The 25,509-nt window shown below is 36.5% G+C and overlaps 1 protein-coding gene and 1 long non-coding RNA gene across 2 annotated transcripts; one reads left to right on the top strand and one right to left on the bottom strand.

The window, feature by feature from the left end:
• Positions 1-1,760: 1,760 nt before the first annotated feature.
• On the bottom strand, positions 1,761-6,560 carry LOC110803686 (uncharacterized). Its single transcript, XR_002537533.2, has 5 exons — positions 6,392-6,560; positions 6,206-6,239; positions 4,803-4,925; positions 4,528-4,643; positions 1,761-1,974 (listed from the first exon to the last, which is right to left on the bottom strand). It is a non-coding gene; the product is annotated as an uncharacterized lncRNA (long non-coding RNA).
• Positions 6,561-11,875: 5,315 nt separating this feature from the next.
• On the top strand, positions 11,876-14,275 carry LOC110803681 (pentatricopeptide repeat-containing protein At2g04860-like). The gene has a single exon (XM_022009214.1). The coding sequence runs from the start codon at positions 11,876-11,878 to the stop codon at positions 14,273-14,275; it is 2,400 nt and encodes a 799-aa protein (XP_021864906.1).
• The last annotated feature ends 11,234 nt before the right edge of the window (positions 14,276-25,509 follow it).

The raw sequence follows: 25,509 nt of genomic DNA, 5'->3' as shown, positions 1-25,509 counted from the left end.
AATAAATGCGGTTCAGTGTTAATTATACAAGTTAATAATTCAGTGAGATCAAGTGAACTATATGCCTAGCTAGAGGCCGCTTCAGATCAAGTGGAATTAATAATATTAATCCACAGCTTACTCTTGACTGAACCCGTAGGGTCACACAAGTAGTACCTAAACGGATCAAGTATTTAATGGAATTAAATACTCCATCTATGGATATTCGGAATCGACGGATCTCGGTTCCAGTGGGAGCTGAGATCGTCAAAGGTGAATTATGAATACTCCGGAAACGATGATATTGCCGGAAACGGAAATATGGATCGTATCGGAAATATAAATATTATCCAAGTGGTAGATGTTGCCGGAAACGGAAGCGTGGTACGTATCGGAAAATATTATCGGGAATGGAAATATTATCGGAATCGGAAAATAATTCCGGAAACGGAAATATTAAATATTTGTTCGAAACGGAAATTTATTCCGGAATCAAAAATATTAAATATTGTTCGTATCGGAAATGAATTCCGGAATCGGAAAATTAATCGGAAGCGCGACGTACGAAATAAACATCGGACGAGCTTGCTAGACGCAAGGCCCAACATGAAGTTAGGCCCAACGCCTAGCGAAGCCCGCGCGCACAAGCGCATAGGCGCAGCCCACTGCGACCAAGAAAGCAAGCCCAGCCATGCGAGAAGCAAGGCCAGGCCAGCGAGCTGGCGCGCCCTTCGTGGGCTGCGAGCAGCTGTTGGGCCAAGCCTAAGCGCGCGCGCGCACAACGCCCTTCGTGGGCTGTTGTGCGTGTGTGTTTGTGTTTGTGTACAAAGCCTTGATCGATTAGGATTCGTTTACATTAATTTCCTAAATCTACTAAAAATTAAGTGATTGAATTTAGTTAAATTCAGATTAGCTAAATTGATTCCTAGTAGGATTCTAATATCCGATTTCCCTACCCTATAAATAGGTGATCATATTTCACAATTTATAACGAGTAATTCAAGTATTCATATACGTTTTAGGCTTAAAACTCAGATTTTTATTTGCTATAAAATCCCAAAATTACATAGAACCTTAGGTGCAATTCTAGTTAATTAAATCTAAGGCGGATCCGAGCGTGCTGTGGACTATCTACGGAGGGACGACATTTGGAGTCCTAGACTTGTTCTTGTTCGGTTCGGGCGCAGCTAGGGAGGGCACGCTACAAAGTGTATGTGTCCTAAATTATGCTAATTGTTATGTGGCAATTAATTTGGATTCCTGGCTTTATGGTTTTTCCGCATGATTTATACACTAGAGGAAAAAAACTCAAGTGCGGGCTCATTTTAAGGGGTTTAGTGCGGGCTTTTACATGTGCAGCACATGGCCTGCCCGCACTTGATGTTTTTCAAGTGCTGCCAAAATATTGGCAGCACTTGATGTTTCAAGTGCTGCCAATTTAGAAAATGTGCCCGCACTTGACATATTTTGTGCTGCCAATTTTAGAAAATGAGCCCGCACTTGACATATTTGGTGCTGCCAATTTTGAAAATGAGCCCGCACTTGACATATTTGGTGCTGCCAAATTTTAAAATGAGCCCGCACTTGACATAAAAATGGGCAACACAAGCATAAAATTAGCCGCACTTGATATATAAATGAGCCGCACTTGGCTTATAAATGAGCCGCACTTGTCCTATAAATAAGCCGCACTTGATCCAGATTTATTGTATAACCGATTTCCCTACTACATATTACAATTAGACCACGCCACTGATTAACATCCATACGTCATATAAAACTATCCAATTATATAGATAATTAAATTAAATAGTATATAATTGTAAATATAAAAGTAGTTTACATTACAATTATATGAAAAACTAACATCCATAATTTAAGATTTAATACAAGAAAATATCAAAGACAATCACTACTAATGGAGTTTGCCAACATTTCTCGAACTTCATCTATCTCCTCAAAGGTGAAAGGCCGCTCCCTCGGATAATTGAATACCTTTAAAATATCAACCATCAAAAAATATATATACACTTTAGTTATGTTATAAATATTGAATCGTACAATAAATTAAGACTTAATTTGTTCATAACAAAGAAATAATGAACCGTATAGTAATAAAAATGGCTAATTTCGATCCCAACTTTTAACTAATGAACTTAAATGAGTATTTTAAAGTTTTTCCATGTTTAATACACCTAGTTATATGTTTCAAAGACTCATTCTCACCAATTTTGGTGAAGTTATGCACAATTAAGCCTCGTTAGTTCATTATCGGTCACATTTTGACTAAAATTGCTAATTTCGATCCCCACTTTCAACTAATGAATTTAAATGAGTATTTTAAAGTCTTTCCATGTTAAATACACCTATTTTTTGTTTCAAAAACTCATTCTCACCCATTTTGGTGAAGTTATGCACAATTAAGCCTCGTTAGTTCATTATCGGTCACATTTTGACTAAAATGGCTAATTTCGGTCCCAACTTTCAACTATTGAACTTAATTGAGAATTTCAAAGTCTTTCCATGTTTAATACACTTAGTTTTATGTTTTAAAGACTCATTCTCACCCATTTTGGTGAAATTATGCACATTTAAGACTCGTTAGTTCATTATCGGACACATTTTAACTAAAATGGCTATTTTCGGTCCCAACTTTCAACTAATTAACTTAAATGAGTATTTCAAAGTCTTTTAATTTTTGATACACTTAGTTTTATGTTTGAAATACTCATTCCCATCCATTTTGGGAAGTTATGCACATTTAAGCCTCGTTAGTTCATTATCGGTCACATTTTGACTAAAATGGTTAATTTCGGTCCCAACTTTCAACTAATGAACTTAAATGAGTATTTCAAAGTCTTTTCATGTTTGATACACTTAGTTTTATGTTTAAAATACTCATTCTCACCCATTTTGGTAAATTTATGAACATTTAAGCCCCGTTAGTTCATTATCGGTCACATTTTGACTAAAATGGCTAATTTCGGTCCCAACTTTCAACTAATGAACTTAAATGAGAAATTTGAAGTCTATCCATGTTTAATACACTTAGTTTTATGTTTGAAAGACTCATTCCCACCCATTTTGATGAAGTTATGCACATTTAAGACTCGTTAGTTCATTATCGGTCACATTTTGACTAAAATGGCTAATTTCGGTCCCAACTTTCAACTAATGAACTTAAATGAGTATTTTAAAGTTTTTTAATGTTTGATACACTGAGTTTAATGTTTCAAAGACTCATTCTCACCCATTTTGGTAAAGTTATGCACATTTAAGCCTCGTTAGTTCATTATCGGTCACAATTTGACTAAAATGGCTAATTTCGGTCCCAACATTCAACTAATGAACTTAAATGAGAATTTTAAAGTTTTTCCATGTTTAATACACTTATTTTTATGTTTGAAAGACCCATTCCCACCCATTTTGGTAAAGTTATGCACATTTAAGCCTCGCTAGTTCATTATCGGTCACATTTTGACCAAAATGGCTAATTTCGGTCAACTAATGAACTTGAATGAATATTTTAAAGTCTTTTCATGTTTGATACACTTAGGTTTATGTTTCAAAGACTCATTCTCACCCATTTTGGTAAAATTATGCACATTTATTCCTCGTTAGTTCATTATTGGTCACATTTTGACTAAAATGACTAATTTCGGTCCTAACTTTCAACTAATGAACTTAAATGAGTATTTTAAAGTCTTTCCATGTTTGATACACTTAGTTTTATGTTTTAAAGACTCATTCTCATCCATATTGGTGAAGTTATGCACATTTAAGCCTTGTTAGTTCATTATCGATCACATTTTGACTAAAAAGGTTAATTTTGGTCTCAACTTTTAACTAATGAACTTAAATGAGTATTTTAAAGTCTTTCCATGTTTAATACATTTAAATGAGTAGTTTTATGTTTAAAATGAGCCAAATTCCTTATTTGATCATTAACTAGTATAAACTATGAGTTCTGAATTGTGTTAAATGTGATGCAAAAACATATGAAGTGTTTTCACAATTCCAATATTTAAACAATAAGGAATACCAACCAAAACACTCCAGTAACATGACATTGAAGCATTGGCTTGATAAAGGCATGGAATTCTGAGATATTAGGAAACATTCCTCCCATGATGCAAACTCATTAGTAGAGGCCTTAAATAACATTAACTTCTAAATCATTTTAGGTGTTATTAGACTTGTTTCTGCCCATAAATAACACTTACAAGGAAAACAAAGAAACCCACGAGTCATTGCAAAGTGAAGGAAATAACCAAGAAAATATGTACCACCAACATGATCAAAATCATAACCGCAACTTGCAAAGAATTATACACGATAAATTCTGTAAAATTTTAATAACCGTCAAACAATAGATTGTATTTCCTATGCATTCCATTATGTTATATTGTACTCGATCAAAATCATAACAAGAATTTAATTCAAAACGTATTTTCTAATTTTGCAAATAAATGTATTTCCTATGCATTCCATTATGTTTCAAATATATGTTGATTGCTCAAGATTTACCAAAAGAGTGAATATACTTACTTGCAGAGATCGAAGCGTGGCCAGGTTATCTTAGAGCAGCTATCAGGCCACGACAATGTGTACTACATAGGCAATCGCATATCAGGCAACCTTACTGTGCGAGAACTGCTGAGTTCCTGTCATGAGAGAGGTTAGTGGAAGAATATCAGAGACATTGAAGACAAATGATATGATATCTTATGCTTTTTATTTTACTAGAACCTAAGTCCTAAGGAAATAATCCAAGATTGTTCCTTTTTTCTGGTTTGTTCTGCTGATAGAATAGGATAACTTACTCCAAAGTTTCTTGTTCCTGCTGCCTCATGCTCTACCTAATGCAGGCAGTGCAACCAAAGTAAACAAGTTTGACATGTTCAGTCGTTTTCTTCCTTTGTTACGTAGACCTGTCTTCAATTTTCCTGCCAAATAAATCTGTATTATGCTAGGAGGTTGTAGACCCTTATAGCTTACAGGACCTGCAGTAACACTGACAGTAATGCAGTAGAAATTATGTAACAGCATGACCTTTCTGGTTGTTTCAAATTTCTTTGTTGGTACAACAACAAAACTCTACAAATCTAGAACTCACACCCCAATTGAATTCGACGCAAGTACACTGAACGAAGTTGATAAAGTCAAAAGTACAGAATAGTTTTAGCTCAGATGTGTTTCTACTTTCTAACTCTATATGTGTAGATGCAATCACTTTGTTGTCCAATCTTTTTATCATTTTCTCTTCATACTAAAATTGGGTTAGCTGAACTATTTTTTTCCCTAAAGTAAACATGCTTCTGCTGACCATGTTATAGTTTTCATTTTGGCTTGTTTTATGAATCTGAATCTAGTGATCACTGTTTCTGAAGGAGAAGATGCTGACACAAGAGAATGACCAGTTGAAGGACGAGGTAGATATCAGTTTTAAAAAAACTAACCTAAGACTGCAGTTTACAGATAAGGTACATCTTATGGTCAGCATTAGGTAGAGCATGAGGCTAACTATTGAAACACATACTGACACTTATGTGTTTCAGTTCCCAAACCAGATGTTGTCGTTCTCCCTCACCAGAAAACTTCCAAATATAACAATGAAAAATCAATCCAATAACAACTAATGGTGAGATGGTCTCGCAATAAGCTAACTATTGAAACACATACTGACACTTAACCGAAAATTTACCAGGAAAATTGATCACAGAATGTTCCTAAACTGCTAAACGGCATTGGTGGAATTAAGATACAATGAGACGGACTCATTTAAGAGTTTGTGATCAATCAATTGAACTATAGTGAAGAAACCAACAGAATATGAATTACCAAACGATTTCAACATTACAGCGTTTAAACATCATCTTTTTTGCTACATACACATCAATTCAACAAGCTCTACCACAATATCAAATAATTTACTACTCCCAAGTTCATAGCAGCTAATAATTGACAATAAATTCAATTAAAACACGCAAATTTGATTGCATACAAATTCCGCGGCTGGCTCTAGTAATCTAAACAACAGAATATGGATATCAACAAACAATTTCCACATCACAGCGTTTAAACATCATATTTTTTTGCTACATACGCACAAATTCAACAAGCTTCACAACAATATCAAAAAAATTACTAGTTTGAAGTTCACAGCAGCTAATAATTGACAATAGAAGCAATAAATTCAATCAAAACACAAAAATTGATCGCATACCGATTCCACGGCTGGCTCCAGTGATCCAAACTACCTACAAAATATTTGCATAAAAATGAATAATTGACGAAAAATGAGAGGTCCTCCAATGTCCATGAAATTGGAGTAAAGAAATTGATTAGGGCGGAGGATTGAAGAGAAAAATCGCCAAAAATAACCAGAAAAAAAAAAAATCGATGAATAAACCTGAATTAGTCTGATCTGGAAGAGGGTAGAGATCAACGGCGGTGGGGGAGATCGATCTCCGGCGGTGAAGAAGCGACGGCGACGACAGAACGAAGCTGAAGAGGAAGAGGTCGAAGAATCGAGGAGAGAGAAAACGAATGCGCGCTTCTCTGATTTTAGAATTTTTTTTTTTTTTTGCAATATTTTAGAAATTTTATATGCGGCTTTTGTAAAATGACCCCGCACTTGAGTTTAAAGCCCGCATTTGAGTTTAAGTACTGCCAATTTTTTAAAATAGCCCGCACTTGTGAAAATGTATTTTATCTTTTATTTTTCATGCTCTCAAGTGCTGCTAATTTACTAAATGAGCCGCACTTGAAGGGAAGCACATGAAGATTTTTCCTCTAGTGATATTCAGTTATTTGTATCATAACCTAACACGTACTTAGGGAAAAAAATTCTCTGACTCCGCCAAGTAAGACAAACTTGTTATGAATTTGAATACTTGCAACTACTTAAGTATGTGCTATTTGTTGGGTTGAGGTATGATGCCTCTGTACTTTTTTGAATGATAATACGTAGATTTTTCTTTCCAGCCTTATTTACTTTTGTCTGTTTGCAGTTGTAGGCTTTTGAGTGTTTGCCTTTCCTCATTCATTGGTCGGGGAGGGAGAACTACGGATATCCCGTCGTTACTTGTTGGGGATGCTGCGAGGCAATTAAAGAGGCAGCTTATCCTGTTGCTGTTTGCAGGAGATGTTCAGGACTACGATTCCTACTTAGGTAAGTGTAAGGATTTGCTTACTTTGTATAGTCTCATTTTATGCAAGATTTTAACTATTTGTTTTTGTCTTTTGAATTGTTGTAGATGCGAAGAGTGTGTGTAAGATGCAGCGTCATGAGGGGTATGCCTCATGGGTGCTTGGGGTTTTCGAAAAGGACTTGCCGCGTGTGCCCCGCTTACATAAAAGAACTCGGGGTTTCAGGCCCCGAGTGTTTACCTTTTCTTTCTTTTCTTCCGGTAGAAATTTTCTTATGGCTTTTCTGACTCCTCTGAAGAAATGGTTGAACTGTACAAACGGATATGCGCAGAGTGATTATCATGCGTGTTTGTTGCAGCTGGATGATCGGAGTTCTCATAAACTCCCGATGTTTTATTACCCTATTAGTTTGGAGCGACTTTCAAGTTCTAAGTAGTTAATCTTACTTAGAGTTGCGATGAGGGATCGGATTTGAAAATTAAGGTTCAATTGATGCAATTGAACACTAGGATTTTCTCCCTACGACATATGTGTAGAATTAGAATCGAGAATTTGAGATAAAATTGACGTTCAGAGCAGTTTTGAGGTGCTTTCTTCAAGCCCCCAAGCATAGCTACGTGATTGGCTTCTGTGCTATAATGTGTGGCATATGTTTTGCATGTTCGTGATGTCCAGGATGAACATAAATCATCTAGCTACCAAGTTCATGAATAGCTTGAAGCATACTTGTTTAATGCAAGGTAGGTCCAAGGAACGAGTAGTAATTTCTACTTGTTTTCTTTGTATGTATCGTATTAGGCGACAGAGCCATGTTCATGGTGGTCAATAGGTTGACATATGCCTAGACCAAGGCTCCGGTGACTCTTTTTTAGTCAGAGCGAGGAAGTCTAACCTGTACTTGAAGAAACATACATAAAATGACAGCGTGCATATTTTAGGTTTAGGGTCAATAACGTCCTTTTTTGCAGATTTAGCGGATTTAAGTCTGTAGAAGGATATCAGTTAAAGATTGCAGATTTAATTCCAAATTACTCGCAATGGAAAAAAATCTCGTATGTTCAATCAGTTGTTAAGGAGAAGAATGGGCGTGTTGGCTAAATTAGCCCCCGGTATAAAGCAGGGCAAAGTTTTCGCCACTTTTGAATTATGGGAAGGTGCATCCAGACTTGATTGCTTAACAAGGAAATGAACGAACTGACTAAGATAAAGTTCATACCCAACTTTTTTTTTTTGAAAACGTTTTGGAAACAGAAAAGACGTAGAGTCTATATTTAAAAGTATATTGAGAGTTTAGTTTTCAAGGAAGTCATTTGACAATGAGGTCGCATGACAATGCGGTCGCATGGTTCGGTATTAATATGAGGTAACGTCTCTTTTTATTTTATCGGATTCTGAAGCTTTCACTTGGGCTGTTGGCTCCAGTACTTGCAGATTACTTGTGAAAATAACGGTTGCTCGATTCAGGATTAAGTTTAGATGCTCAAAGTTCAAGAAGGTGAAAGACATTTTTGCGTGGAAAGATGTCAAGGGATGATTATATTCTCTTAGTTGTAAAATATTTACCTTAGTTAAAGTAAAAAAATTTGTTAGCATAATTTGCGCCTAATCAGTTAGCACACATTGCGCATAATTATTCTTCTTGTATAATGTATATATTGCTAAATCAGTTAATGAAATATTGACGGAATTACATTCTTTCAGCAATGAAGCTCTTTGCACAAGATCCTTTGCAGGCTGAATGTTATGCTATTTGGTAGGGCTCATACCATGCTTCCAAATTGCAAGAAATGTGCTAATAAAGTCTGATTGCTGGCTTTACAAGACCTAAGGAAAGAAAGATCATTTGCGGGCTTGACCGAGTAGCAGGACAAAGCTAAGTTTATTTTTTTTGTCCAACGAATCTAGATCGGAAAAACCAAGCCCTTTTTCGGGGGCTTGGCTTCTTGTCCCCGCCCGCCTATTAAACGGGTCGTGCTTGCCCACCGGCTAATGGGCCTAAATACTTTTTATATTATTTTTACTAATAATACCCGTTAACTTATTTTATGAATGTCTATGGTTTAAATTTTTGTTTCGCTTAAATTATCTCTAAATTTTTCGTGTTTCATATTATAAAATAAAGTGAAAATTTTTAATCGTGGGATATTCTTGTAAAAATGTGAGAAAGAAAAGTTATTTGCCTTAAATAGATAAGTTAATAATGAAAACGTTTTACGCACTGAAAAGTCAAGAATCCGTTGTTTTTCTATTAGTTCAGAATTTTGAAAAAGAAACAATTAAGTATAACCGACCAACTAAAAGATAAATTTTTTTTTTTTAATAAACGGACCGGGCGGACTTTCACGCGAAAAATATTATCTTGCCCTTGTCCGCCCATTAACATTAACGGGCTAGGCGTGGCCCACCCAAACTTTTAATTTTTTTCAAAAACCGTTGTCCAAGCCCGCTATTTAAATGGGCTGGATATGGACCAGGCTTAATGGGTCGTCCCACCCATGATCAGCTCTAAAGCTAGTACACACATTGCCACAATCGTGGCTAAATTCGAGAAGCAGCTTCTCTTGTTCTTTTTTTTACAGCTTATGTGTATTAATGTAGGAAGGAAACAGGCAGAAAAGACTCATATTCTTGCTCAGCAGAGAAAAAATGTGTTTATCTATCAAAAAAAAAGTAAAAAAATTCACAAACTTTTTAGAAAAGCCGATCTACGATAATATATTGTGTGGCGGCCAAAAAGAGGAAGATTATCCGCACATGTTCTGTTATTTTAGTTACCCTTATTGATATTATTAGTTTTCTTTATTGTAGTTACAAGTTACCTTATTTTCAAGGTTATTAGCTCAAATGGTAGAGCAATGTACAATATTGTACATGGTGTGGGTTCAAGTCCCACATAGCATACTACCTATATTACACTTGTGTATTGGCGTATTCTCATTGTTGGTGTTGTATTGGGTATAGTTATAACCTGTAACCAGCATATCACTTTTGATCAGGGTCACTTTATTGTTTACGGATTTTTCATGAAATACCCCCGAATTTTTGCGTAATTCACCAAATGCCCCTCGACTTTCAGAAATACATAAAATACCCCTGTTTCAATACTTATTACACGAAATACCCCTATTTCAAAACTAAATACACCAAATATACTTAATGACGTCATCAACCCCATAATCAACCCCTTAACGTGTAATTAAAGTACCTAATCCCTAATTAACACCCCTAATTAACCCACCCACTAACAACCCACCCATTGACCCACCCATTAACCCACCAACCCACCAATTTCTTTTTCTTTTCTCTCTCCCTTCCTTCTTCCATTAACTCACTGGTCTCTTCCCCTTCCTTCTTCAATTAACCCCTCAAAATCTCCTCCTCCTGCCACCGTAACAACCACCACCACTGCTATTAAAATACCCCTCAAACATCAAACAACCCCGATTCACGAATCAAGCAACCCAGATTCCTCCACCACCTTGCCACCGTTTCATTTTTTCTCTGAATCTCTTCAATTTTCTCTTAATTCATTCCATATTTCTTCTCACTTGCGTTCCCAGGACTAGGATGCGGGACATGGAAACCCTCTTGAACCAGCCGTAGCAGCAGCCCAACAACAGCAGCAGGAAGGAATCTCTTCCGTCGATCATGTTATGGTAGATGATATATAGTTCATCACCCTCTATTGACAACATCATTAGAGATGATTAATCATAGGAACAATAGTATACCCTCTTCTCCTCTTTACTGTTTTCGCAATTTTGAAATTTGGGTTAGCTTTGTGTTTAATTGGATTTTAATTAATGTGAATTCTGGGTAAAGCTGGGAAGTTCGTTTAGAATTTGTTGGTAGTTTGTGGGATTACGTTTTGACAGAAAATCAAATTCGAACGATTTGGTAGTTTGTGGGGTTTCTTTTTGGAAGAAAATGCAAAGGATTGAAGAAAAATGGTCGGAATCGTTCAATCGAGTGATTCACCTCTGCTGTGAGTTCGACTCGGTGAACTCAACGGAAGTTCTGATTAGCGGCGAAATTACCGGCGGCGCCATCGTTTGGAGGAGGTGATTTGGTCGTTTCTGGGCTGCGGGTTCGACGAAGACGAAGGGCAGAGTAGCAGCAAAGTAACTTCCATGGAAGGAAGGGAAGAGGAAGGGGGTGAGAGAAACGAAAAAGTAATTAGGGGAAAAATGGGTTAATGGGTGGGTTAATTGGGTTAATTAGGGTTGATGACGTCATAAGGGTATTTCGTGTAATAAGTATTGAAATAGGGGTATTTTATGTATTTCTGAAAGTCGAGGGGCATTTGGTGAATTACGCGAAAATTCGGGGGTATTTCATGAAAAATCCGTATTGTTTATTGTTAGGGTCATATTTTTCATTCTTTAGGGTCACGTTTATCCTTTATTAAGATAACTTTAGTCCACTCCTCGAACAAGGTCACTTATGTCTTTGGTCGGATTCACTTTTATCTTTAATCTGGGTCACTTTTTACATTGAATAAGTTCTATTTTTTACTTTTTACTTGCTATACTGATACACCGTAAAATACCGTAGATCATGGACACGAAAAAGTTTTTGAAAAAAATTAAGTGTTTTTTCAATAAAAAAAACGAAATATAAGTTTTTTTTTTTTCACCAATTTTCCGATAAAAAAATAAAAAAACATCCCGCCAATGCTAAAAATCACCCAACACAAAAAACAAACGGCATTATTTTTGCTCTCTTCTTCCACTTTAGTCTCATAATGCCATCAACTTCCCTAATCAAATCCCTCGTTGAGACCCACAAATTCCTGCAATCTCTTACCCTTTTCAAGAATGTTAAATCAATTATTTCCTGTTCAAATTCTGACCCATTTGCCATCCCGTTTCTTCTTAAATCTTGCATTAAGATTTCCCATCAAAATCTCGGGAAGTGCTATCATGGGTTTGTTTTAAAAAGTGGATTTGTGGCTTCAATTGATATCAACACTAGCTTGATTCATCTTTACTTAAAATTCGGCAAAAATGTAAATGCATATCAACTGTTCGAGGAAATGTCCACCAGAGATAGAAAATATTTTGACTTTGTAATTCGTGGATTCGGGTCTGCTCGGCTATTCGAGGAGACGCTGGTTGTTTTTGAGGAGGGGATTAAATCGGGTTTTACACCATGTTTGGAATCAGTTCGGCAAGCCATAGTTGCCTGTGGTGAATTGAGAATATTGGAGAAGGGGAGGTGTGTGCATGATTTCGTTGTTCATAATGGGTTAGTGAAGAGTGTTTATATTTGCAATTTGTTGATCTCAATGTATGTCAAGATGCGCGAGCTAGACTTGGCGTGTTGTACTTTTAATGCGATGGAAGAGAGAGACTTGGTTTCTTGGAACACGTTGATCACAGGATATGCACAATCTGGGAATTGGATGAAAGCTTTCGATATTTTCCTGGCCAAGAAGGAGTGTGGAGATATTATTCACAACAATGTTACTCTTCTTGGTTTGGCTTTTGCTTGTGGTCAGGCTGGACATCTTGAGCAAGGAATGAGTGTTCACGGACATTGCATTCGAGCTGGGTTATTGTCTGATTTTCGTTTAGGGACAGCCATTCTTGACATGTATGCTAAGTGTGGGAATATTGAGTGTGCAGAAATGTTATTTGAAGAAGATATGTTTGAGAAGAGTTTGGTTTCCTGGAATTCACTGATTTCCGGATATTCAAAAGCTGCCTATTATCATAGGGCAGTGAATTTTTTCAACAAAGTGCGTATGCATTCAAATTTTAAGCCTGATCCATTCACTCTTGCAAACATCATACCTGCGTATTCCAATGTAGAAAATATTGAAGGAATAAGGTTAATCCATGCACTAATTTTGAAGAAAGGCTTCAATATGGGATCTGATGTCGTCCTAGGTACTGCTATGATAGACGCATATGGAAAATGTTCTGATGTAGCATCAGCTGAGGGGTTGTTTTATGGAATCGAAGAGGCTGATACTCCTACATGGAATACGATGCTTACAGGATATTATTTAGATAATAATGCTGATCAGGGCATGCAGCTTTTTAAAAAAATGCTTCACAGACAGATTTCACCTGACTGGATCACTATAACCTTACTTCTGCAAATGTGTGGCCTGCTAGGATCATTGAAGCTAGGAAGTATGGCTCATGGGTATGGACTAGTTAAAGGCTTTTCTTCTATTCTCATGGTTGAAAATGCACTTCTGGACATGTACATAAGGTGCAAATCTATGGAGAACTCGGAAAAGCTTTTTGCCCTAATGAATTTTACAAATACCGTGACATGGAATACTATGCTTTCTGGATATGTGAAAATTGCTTCTTACTCCAGTACCATGAAAATGTTCTACCAAATGCAGTTCGAAAGTGCGAGTTCACCTGATCACCTGACAATTATCTCTGTTGTCCGAGCATCTGCAGCCTCCTTAACTACTCATGGTGCTGTTGTGGCTCATGCATATATTTTAAAACTTGGCTTTGATTCTGAGACGATGGTCATGAATTCACTGATAGACGCGTATGCAAAGAATGGCTTTATAGCCAGTGCAAGTTCTGTATTTGTGCATATGGGTCAAATCAGAGATCAATGGTCTTGGAATGTAATGATTGCTGGATATGGAGTGAATGGTCAGGCAGAAAAGGCGTGTAAACTTCTGTACCAGATGAATGGTTATGGGTATGAACCTGATTTCATTACGTTCACTGCTCTGCTTTCTTCTTGTGCCCATTCTGGTATGATCGATGAAGGTTGCAAGTATTTTGATCTAATGGTAAATAAATACAAAATTCAGCCAACTTTCGAGCATTGGACATGCATCATTAACATGTTTGGAAGGGCTGGGAGATTAGAAGAAGCGTATAAGCTGGTAATAAGTAGTCAGCTTCACAATGTGAATCCTTCTGATTCTGCTGTCATATGGGGTGCTTTTATGGATGCCTGTAGAATGTACAATAACATAGAACTTGGTGAAATGGCTGGGAAAAAGCTACTGCAGATGTCACCCCAAAACAGTGGATATCCTATATTGCTGTCTAATTTATATGCTTCAACTATGAGATGGGATGAAGCAATGAACGTAAGAGAAGTATTTATGGATGGAAGCTTGATAAAGGAAACAGGTTATAGTTCAGTCAGCAGGTAATGGGATAGCTCTGAGCTGAAAGTTATCTTGGTAATATCTCCAACATAATTGACATCGGGATATCACAGGTCACCTTTGTCAAAAGAAAAGAAGGCATGTGAGTTATGACCTTCTATGTTACTATTATGCCTACAGATAGCTAAAAGGAACAAACATACAATTGGATTCAAAACAGAGACTGCATTACTGAAACTAGAGATGTGTAGGCAAGCTTGTATATTTTAACAAAACCATCGGTTACGAAACTAGAGATGCATCTCTTCTTTTCTCCTGGCTGCGTAGAAACAAATTACCTAAAGGTGTCAATGCCAATAGCTCAAGAGGTGAGGCTGTGATGGATGGGTGGAAGCTGTTCCGGTAAGGGACTTAGAACAGTGATAGGGGCTGATCGGATTCTCTTTGCTTGTGTGCCGATTGTAGCCTGCACAGAAAAAGGGTTAACTAGTCTCGAGGGTGATTCTAGGATCACCTCTCCGATGCCTAAGTTAGTTAATGTTGATTGGTCTCTAATAAATGTACATTGGAATGAGTGTTGGATCGTGTACCTTTGACAACAAATGAGTATCCATATATATAGTTGGACAACCCGTACGGATAATAGGATCTATTATCAGTAGGATAATGACCCCCTTCCTTAGGACTGATGTGGCATATCTTCCCTATTATGCTGACTGGACTTAATAGGATGCGAAGGCCGTCAGGGACTTGTTATTCTTGAGTGGAGGTTGTTTTTTCGGATATCAGATATGTGTGTCAATACACATATCAGCTAAAAGACAAATAGCTAAACGACAAAATTCGAAGTATCATTCATGTAAAAAAAGTATCATTCTGTAAACAAAGTACCATTTTTGTTTAAAAAAGTACCATGTAATTTCTTTTTTGTCATTTTTCCTATTTTGTCTTTTGCTATGATGTGTATTTACAACCACATATCTGATATCCGAAAATACTTCCTCTTCTTGGGTGCCCTTTCTAGTCTATCTTTGAGTCAAAGATATCCTACCGTGTAATACCCAATATTTTATGATTTCGAAATATATATTATATAGCATAAACATGGGGCCTAACCTTTTGATTTTTTCACTGTTTAGGACCTGTAACTTTTTTTCACTGTTCACTTTCCGGCCAAAATTAACCAAATCAAATAAAAGTTTAGTCCCTTTGAGTTGAAAGTTCAGTCCCTTGGGTTAAGTTGAGAAATTCCGAATTTATCTCCTTCATTAACAAGAACAAGTAAATCAAGGAATGAAGGAAATAATGCCCTTGGTCCAAGTATGCATTAAATGCTAAGTCTAATAAATGCGGTTCAGTATTAATTAATTATGCAAGTTAATAATTCAGTGAGATCAAGTGAACTGTATGCCTAGCTATAGGCCGCTTCAGTTCAAGTGGAATTAATAATATTAATCCACAGCTTACTCTTGGCTGAACCCGTAGGGTCACACAAATAGTACGTGAACGGATCAAGTATTTAAGTGAATTAAATACTCCATTTATGGATATTCGGAATCGACGGATCTCGATTCCAGTGGGAGCTGAAATCGTCAAAAGGCAAATTATGAATACTCCAGAAACGATGATATTGCCGGAAACGGAAATATGGATCGTATCGGAAATATAAATATTATCCAAGTCGTAGATGTTGCCGGAAACGGAAACATGGTACGTATCGGAAAATATTATCGGAAATGGAATTTGTCGGAATCGGAAATATTGTCGGAAACAGAAATATTGCCGGAATCGGAAATATTATCGGAATCGAAAATATTAAATATTTGTTCGAAACGAAAATTAATTCCGGAATCGGAAATATTAAATATTGTTCGAATTGGAAATGAATTCCGGAATCGGAAAATAAATCGGAAGCGCGACGTACGAAATAAACATCAAACGAGCTTGCTAGACGCAAGGCTCAGCACGAAGCTAGGCCCGCGCCTAACGAAGCCCGCGCTAAGGCAAGCAAGCAACAGCAACAGGCCGCCCCACCAAGGCAAGGCCCAGCCGAGCACAAGGCAAGGCCAGGCCCAGCCAAGGCGAGGCAACAGGTTGGCGCGCCCTTCGAGGGCTGCGTACCAGCGCTGCTGGGCCGAGCCAACCCACGCACGTGGGCAGCGCCTCTTGTGGGTTGTTCATGCGTGTCGTTGTGTTCGTGCGTGTTTCGAATCCTTAGTCGTTTAGGATTTGTCCGATTAGATTATTTTCCTAAAACTACTAGAGTTAGTTGTTAAGCTAAACACTAAAATCAATAGATTTAATTTAAGACTAATTCTAATTGAATTAGATAAATTGAATCCTAGTAGGTTTCTAGTTCCAATAATCCTACCCTATAAATAGGTGATGGAAATCACAGTTTATACACATCAATCTAAAGTATTCATATAGTTTTAAGTTAAAAACTAAGCTTAATAATTTGCCAAATAATTAAGTACGAATAACATAATACCTTAGGCTAAATTCTAGTTAATTGAATCTAAGGCGGATCCGAACGTGCTGTGGACTATCTACGGAGGGACTACACTTGGAGTCATAAAATTTTTCTTGTTCGGTTCGGGAGCAGCTAGGGAAGGCACGCGTCACATGTATGTATCCTAGATTATGCTAATTGACTATGTGGCAATTAATTTGGATTCCTGGCTTTATGGTTTTTCCGCATGAAATATATGTTTTATATTTGTCATAACCTAACAGTGGTATCACGAGCCTCTAATTAATTTCATAATCAATTATAGTTAACATGGTTAAATTTTATAAATTTGCAATGAATTAAAGGGGTGATTAATTTTGTTGATTGTAATTAATTGCAAATTCGTGAGATTATTTAATTATATGTTCGCAGGATTTTTGGCAGTTTAATCAATAATGGTCGGAATCGTATAATTTTATAGTGAATTTCGCATGTAAACGACATTTTAAAATTGTGACTAAAATCAAATATTTGATGCCAAACCCAGAATTCCCAAATTCGAAGCCTAACTATGACTTTTCGGAGGTTTTAGTTTTCGAACGCAAAATTTATAATTTTTATGATGTTAAATTAAATATTTGCGATTCTTGTTTGTAAATCTTGAATCTATGATTGACCTACTGTATATGTTTAACAATTTTAATGCCTAATCTTGTTAATTATACAACCTAATTTGTAATTGTAATTAATTTGTTGAAATTCAAATAATTTAGAATTTGATTTGATTTTCATAATTAATTAGTAATTTAATTAGGAACCTATGATTAAAAACCACCATGAAATTTGTTAAAATTGAAAAGTTTTAAAATTGTATGACCTAGATTTGAATCCATGAAAATAAATATAATCGAAAATTAATTTGAATAATAAATTTTCGATTTTTCGCCCATAATTTATGAAATTAATATGATTTATTAATTCGCCGATAAATTTAATAATAAAAGTTTTAATTTTTATGAAATCCGTTCAAGAATCTTGCACGCACGAAGCAATGGATGCTAAGTGTTACCCTTAAGGGGTGTTGTATAGTGCGGGCATGCGACAACGAGCAAGAGAGCTCGTCGCCCATGCGGTACGATGCAGCGAGCAAGAGGCGTGGCACATGCGTGCAAGGCAGCAGCCCTGCCATGCGCTATGTGCTGCAAGCAGTGGGCGGGAAGGGCGAGGAGAGCAAGGCAGCGAGCACAACAAACCGCGCGCGCGGGGAGCGATGGCTGGTTCGGCCAGCAGCGTTGCCCAGCAGCGTTGCCACGACACAGTGGGCGAGTGGGCTGCGCGCAAGCGTGGCTTGCTCGGCTTGCTGCGTTTGCGCGTGGCTTGCTCGTGGCTTGCTTGTAATCCCCCGTAATTTTATTATATTCTATTTATATATTTTAACGTATATTTAATATATTTAAATGTAATTTACGAATTTTAGAAATGAATATGTAATTAAAATATAATTATGTTATTACATTTTGAATATTTTAAATGATTTATGAAATCAAAATTGACTTTTGATTTTTACGTTAAAACGAATTAGGATTTTGGAATCACGTTCTATTGGAATTAGAAAGCAAATCCTAAATTCTAAATTCTACTCCTAGCCCAATTGGGCAAAGCCCAAGCCAATAAACCCAACAAAACACCCCTTCTCTTCTCTACTTCCAATTCACGTGAAAAAAAAAAAGAAGAAACCCAAAACCCCTTTTCACGTAACTGTGTTGCTCCTCCCTTGCTTGTTGCTGCCCAGCCGTCAAACACCGACCGCCGCCACCAACCACCGGCTACCGCCCTCATAAGCAACCATCACAGCGGTAACTCCTTCCCTTTCTTGTTCGTCCTTCTCTTTTGGTTTCGATTTTGGTTCTTCCCCTTAATCATTGTCGTTCGTCCAGCCACTCGCAACCACCGCGAGTTCTTCCTCGCCGACAGCACCACCGCTGCCGCCCAGGACAACAACCAGCCACGGCCGCTGCCTCCTCGTGCACCGCCGCCCAGCCTGCTCCTCCCTCCTTCCTCCTCCACGCAAGCACACTCTCCTCGCCACCATCACTGGTGTCAGCCACCAGTCGCGCCGCACCGCTTGTCCGCCGCGACGTAGACCACCCGCCTGCTGCCGCCGCCATTGCCGCCGGCCAGCAACCCTTTTGTCTCTCTTTTTGGTTAATTCTTAAACCCTAAACTAATTAATGAATTGAATTACGTTTTAATGATTTAATTATGTTTCTTGAATTTAAATTATATTTGATTATGAATTTCAAGAATTATATGTTTGCATAATTAAATTATTAATTTCAGATTATATAAATGCATTGAAATATTGATTTTTAATTATTTAAAGTATGAATTTTAAGGTTTTTAATGATGTAAATCATGGTAGGATGTTTAGGAATTATTAAAGTTATTGTTATTATGATTTCAAACATGTTAATTATGTTTTGGAGTAGTTTGAAAGTAGTTATATTGCTGGAAATTCAAAGTATGATGCTTTGAAGAGTTTTCAACGAATTTCAATAATTAACATAATAAATATGATGCTAGGAAATCAAATATTCAAGTTTCGATATTGGGAAATGTTCTGATTATGTTTAGGAAGGGTTTGAAGCTCCCTAATGTTGCTGAAAATTCAATATGAATTGATATGAGTCTATATTGGTTGTTGTTAGGTGGAGAATTCTCCGTAGGCGACTTTTGAATTATTAAAGTGGTCTTGCAGTTTGTTTACACAAGGTACGTACATACCTGTGTGCTTGGAATGTGTGCTAATTGTTGAAACCATGTTGAATCTTGTTGTTGAACTTGGTTATGTTGATATTATTGTTGAACTTGGTGATGTTGATATTATGGACGAACTGGGTTATATTGAATGTGCATGTTTAATACTGTTGGACAAACTTATTGAACTTATTTTGCACTATAAGAACTGTAACATGTTAGTATGGATGTTTGATACAAACATGTTGGTTGGGAACACTAGATTATTCTATATGATTGGGTTGGATCAATTGGTTGTTGTTCCCTTTCTATCTTTTCACTACTTTATAAGGGCGGAGGACCTTGTTTAGTAAGTTGAAACTTTATGCCCATATACAGGGTTGCTCATGGTTAAAGGAAAGGTTGGTTAAGTTGGAATGAGTCTTGATTGATGCTTTTATGATCACTTACTTAATTCCAAGATAAAAACAGTTGTGAACAAATGTGAACTGTCTGTCTTATGTAATGGTTGAGTCATAACGGAATCTCAATTTGTAAATCATGTAAAGTGAAACTGAATAGCAATAGCTTTAGACTGTGCACGTCTGAAGTGACGGACAAACAGGAGTTGGGGTTCATGGTGGTAGCCCATGGCCTTTTCTGGGACCGGATTGATCACCGTGTCCTATTTTTATTTAAACGTTCCTCGATATCGCAGGTCACTGAGGTTACGGAGTCGCGCCCGTACCTCGTCTTCCTTAGTGAAGACTTCTGGATGGTCAACTCGATCCATTGTCTATTTCAACTAAAATAATATTATGGTTATTAAGCCTAGCTTAGTCTAGTCAAGTATAATCGTCAATTTATTACGTTTTGTCTGTCCTTACTTATATTTATTAGTATCATGTTAGGGTTGTTGGTTTGATAGTATCATGCTAGGATTGTTGTTGTTTTAGTATGTAGTACTCAGCTTAATTTGCTGATTACGTGCTTTGTTTGTGTGTGTTGATCATGGCTATGCCTTATTGATCCTGTGATGACCCATCTTTGGTGAGCAGTCTCTAAGGATCAATAAGCGTTGCCCATCTACAGGTTTGAAGATGATGCATCATTGGGATCGGGATTAGAGAGCTTGTAGTTCTATTCGTTTAATTAAGTGATTTAATTTGTTAACTTGGATTTGAAATTTGTCGTACTATTCGTATTTCCTTAATTCAGTTAATTGGTTTGGACCTAATATGTAATAGATTATTTATGAACCTAAAAGTTAGTTTTATGTTTTCCGCTGCAAAATTCTGAATAAGCCGTAACGTTTTCACACGGGCGATAATGCCTTGATAATTCTCTACGTTTTATATTAAAATGTTGTTTTAGAAAAGAGAGAATTGTCGGGGTGTTACAAAGTGGTATCTAGAAGCTAAGGTTTTACTTTAATAAATTTTTAGGCGCCTAACTATCTAGTTATTTAAAATAAATTTCTTAAAAATCGAGATTCTACGTATTATAGTGCTCAAAAATTGGTACTTTTTTTTTGGGGGCCGATTTCATTTTACCTTGTTTGAAAGTAAACGATATTCCTTATTTACGTTCGAAATCAAATTATTTTTCCAAGTTAAAGTGATACTTTGGACATTTTAATTTTTTTTATTATTTATTATTCAAACAAATAAATAAAAATAATATGAATACATTTTTTTTTTAAAAGGAGTTCAATTTTTTTTAAAGTTGTTTCAAGAGTTAGAATTCGTTAATTAGGAAATATAAATCTTTTCGAATTAATAACTTTATTCTCGAATTTATTCGCTACGCATTTTCTTAACTTATTTCATTTTATTTATGTTATATTTTTATTTATGTTATTACTCTACGTTATAATTTTATTATATTTTCGTTCTTTTATTTCGTTATATAAACGATTCTAATGCTTTAGTTTATGAGAGATGGGTAGTATAAGAAGGGCATATAAGATAGAATTATATGTGCATTAGTAGCTAGTCAATGATAAGAAATTGATTGTTATGTATGTGCATGTGCTAATTGTTTAAGTGTTACATTTACAAGTGCATAAAGAATTGTTTGATTCCACCAAACTTATCGATTACTGAACCTTGTTTATGTTTTGGCTGGAAAATTGTTAGTGAGACCTTGAATTGTTTATTTTAGGGATAAAATGTTTCTTTCCAAGTATACCAATATAGGATCCTTCGAGAAACTTGATATAGAAACCCCATATATTTATGTGAAGAAAATTGTGTTTGGATGTGAATATTATGCTAAGGTTCAAGGGCAACCTATCTTAATGAGAAAGGATATCATAGCAGCCACTATCATTAATTGCTTACCTAACAAATTTCCATACCTAGAACTCAAGGAAAAGTTTAAAGACATGCATTCTGATAATGGAACTCCAAACTTGGCTAAGTATGGAACTTGGGATGGTAGATGGAAATATGATTCAGAAATTCTGACCACCGTTATTGAAGCGGCAGAAAGTGGGTTTAGAGACGGTAAAATCGTAGGGAGTCATGTTGGGGATTCAGTTACAGAAGAACCTATGGGAATTAGTGTAAATAATGACCTAGAGGAAAATGATGTAGCTGTGGAGAATGAGAATGTAGGTGTTGAGGCCGAGAATCCTAACCCAGCGGCTCATGAGCCAACCATTGAGATCTCTAGTGATTCGGATGCAGAGCTCGAAAGTGAACAGGAGATGGCAAGTGAGCCTAATCAAGATGAAGACATGGGTGAAGATGCAAACCCTGAGGAAGACCCCGATGAAGACCCTGAAGAGGAGTTTGATGATCTTGAGATCTAAATTTCACTCCGCAAGTTTCAGGAGCAATGGATAGGCAAGAGGCCACAAATATTTTGAAGTCATAAATAGTTAATTAGCTCTTTTATGTTTTAAAAGAATAAGTAGCAAAGCTACAACAGTTTAAGGTTAAAGTTTATTGAAGTTTGAAATGTTCTTTATTATTTTCAAGGATATAATAAACCTTTATAGAGTCAGCAATAGAAGTTAAAGTATTTTTTTTCCAATTTGGGAATTCCATAATTCGCCAATAGTAGTTTAAATTTATGTCATAGAACCTTTACTTTATTTTAGGACAAACTCGATGTTACGATTTAGGAAGTGTTATCAACATTTTGTTTCGAGGAATAAAGCTAGATTATAGATAATCCAAATGATCATGAGTTTATTTTGGGCACCCGAATGGGAATATTATTACTTATTTGTTGTGATTGAACTTCCATTCATTGGTTTTCAAATTGTATGTCCTTGATGGGGATATTTTCTTGAATGAGTGACGATGATTGCTCTATTATTGGTGTACATTCTTGAATAAGTGTTTGTTGATGCGATCTCTATGATCAAATCTAAATTTCTTTCGTAGAGGGGAAATATGAGTTATGGATCGTAGAGTAATTAATTTTAGGTCGCACACTAGAATGTCAAGCAATAATGACTTAGTTGTTGCTGTTCGCCTCTTGACGGAAAAGATGATCCAAGAGAGAATTGAGCGTCCCGATTCTGCTGGGGACATGTTTAAAAAGACTAGCCAAAGTTAAGTCACCATACTTTAAGGGGGAAACTGATCTTACTTTTTAGAGAACTAGGTTAGAGAGTTCGAGAAACTGTTTGGGGATTTGAACTGTCTTGAGAACATGAGAGTGGGTCAAGTTGTACTGTACTTGGAAGATGAAGCTGATTTATGGTGGAGAGAAAATGGGGTTAGACTTAGCGCTGTTGAGAGATTCAATTGGGATTCGTTTTTTTTACTGCCTTAAGGGAAAGTTTTACCCTACCTTTTATGAGAAAGCAAAAGGCACAAGAATTCATAAACCTTAGGATGGAATTGACTAAGTTTGTACAAGTCTAAGATAGACGTACTGTGAAATTCAGAAAGTAAGTGTAAGGAACCATATTGGAAGATTGACCTCGTATAGATGTTTTGGGTAGTCCAGGAACCTTTGGTTATTTCTGTAATGCGAGTGAGGAAATTGATGAATAGGGAGCGTGAACTATTTTTCTGTAGGGTGCTAGATGGGAGTAAAGAAGTTGGAGTGAAGATCGAGGATGTTCCCATGGTGAATGAATTCTTTGATGTGTTTCCGAGTGAAATTGCGAGTACGTCACCAGCTAGAGCCCTTGAGTTCACAATAGAGTCGAATCCCGGACCGACACCTATATCCAGAGCACTTGATAGACACCTCTTGGAATGAGTGAATTGAAGACATAGTTTCAAGAATTGTTCGATGAGGGTTATATTAGGCCTAATGCATCACCACGGGGAGCTCTGGTGTTGTTTATTAAGAAGAAAGATGAGAGTGTGAGATTGTGTATCGATTTTAGGGAGCTAAGCAATGTAACCATCAAGAACAAGTATCCTTTGCCTGGGATAGATGACATATTGGATCAATTGAATTGGGCGAGTGTTCTCGAAGACTAATTTGTGTTTGAAGTACCACCAATTGAGAATAGCTGATAAGGGCCTAAGACCTCATTAGGATTCGTCATTGTCATTAGGGTTTAGAGTAACGTCCTTCGGGTTAACAAATGCACCTGCATTAATTATGGATTTGATGAATGAGATTTTCTAAGAATTCCGAATTAAGTTCGTTATGATGTTATTGATGATATCCCTATTTATTCAAGGAATGAGAAAGAGCATGACAAACACTTGAGGATTACTTGGAGACGCTTAGGAAGAATCTAGTTTTATTAAATGAAGTATACAAATCTTGAAGTCATATGTGTATAAGTGACACCGACAGAAAAGTGAAGGGCTAAATTGATTGAGAACTATGTTACGTAAGGGAATAAATTTAAGAGAAGATTTGAGTGGTCCAGGATCGTTAGAAATCATTGTTGTCTGGAAAGGATGAAAAGAAATACATGAATTGGTGCAAGAGCTAAGAGAAAAGCCCAAAAGTTATACACCCATGAAAAGCGTAATGAGGTTCGGTAACAAGGAAAAGTTGAACAGAAGGAATTTCTGTAGATCCTGCTAAGATTCAAGCTGTGAGTGAGCGACCTACTCCAAAGAACGTGTCCGATACTTGAAGTTTTCTAAGCCTAGATGACCATTATAGGAGGTTGTGAAACACTTTTCGAAGAGAGCAAAACCATTGACAACTTGTTGAAAGAGGAATCAAAATTCGAGTGGAGTGAGAAATGGGAGAAAGCTTTCTAAATTTTGAAGGAGCGTTTGACCTCCGCACCTGTTGTCGCGTCAATTGAAACTTTATGAAGCCAATTACCCAACCCATGACCTAAAGCTAGCTGCTAGTGTGTTGCTTTGAATGATTTGGAGACATTATCTTTATGGGACAACATTTGAGATCCTTACCGACTATAAAGTCTGAAATTTTGGCAAAAAGGCCTAGTGAATCTTGTGAACAACATTGAAATGAGTATTTCTTTCCACCCTACAACCGATAGACAGACTGAGATTACTATGCAATATATGTTGAGATTCTGTGTTAATTGACCTTAAGGGTAATTGGGAAGACCAACTAGAGTTTGAATTTCTTGCACCAATAGTTACCATGCGAGCATTACGATGTCACATGTTGAGGCATTGTGAGGGAAAAGTGTAGAAGTCCATTGCTAGAATGATTTGAGTGAAAATATTGTATTGAGGACATAATTCGTTGAGGAAGAAATACCCAAAGTTATTCCGTGAGATGAGTTACGAGGGCGTAACTCGTTTTCTTTAAGAGGGGTAGAATGCGATATAAATTCGCGCTTTTTACCTATTTTTATGATATTTTATGCATTTCATGCTTATTTTAGCAACCTTTACATGTTGATGCAAGTAAATAGATTCTCCGCATAAGAAAATTGTGTTCTTGGGTATTGCAAGTAACTCTTAGTTGGCAAAAGAGTGCACAAGAGTGGCACAAAGTACTTCTACAATTAGAATAAGTTGAAAAGTTTGAAAAAAATATGTGAATTTTCGTGCCAAGTTTCGGGACGAAACTTCTTTTAAGAGGGGTAGATTGTAATCCCCCGTAATTTTATTATATTCTATTTATATATTTTAACGTATATTTAATATATTTAAATGTAATTTACGAATTTTAGAAA

This window comes from Spinacia oleracea, chromosome 1, assembly GCF_020520425.1.
Source record: "Spinacia oleracea cultivar Varoflay chromosome 1, BTI_SOV_V1, whole genome shotgun sequence".
Lineage (NCBI taxonomy): Eukaryota > Viridiplantae > Streptophyta > Magnoliopsida > Caryophyllales > Amaranthaceae > Spinacia > Spinacia oleracea.
This window is presented reverse-complemented; position numbering and strand designations above follow the sequence as displayed.

What these genes read in the sequence shown, in the direction of transcription:
- LOC110803681 (XM_022009214.1), top strand. Translation starts at nt 11,876, where the DNA reads ATGCCATCAACTTCCCTAATCAAATCCCTCGTTGAGACCCACAAATTC.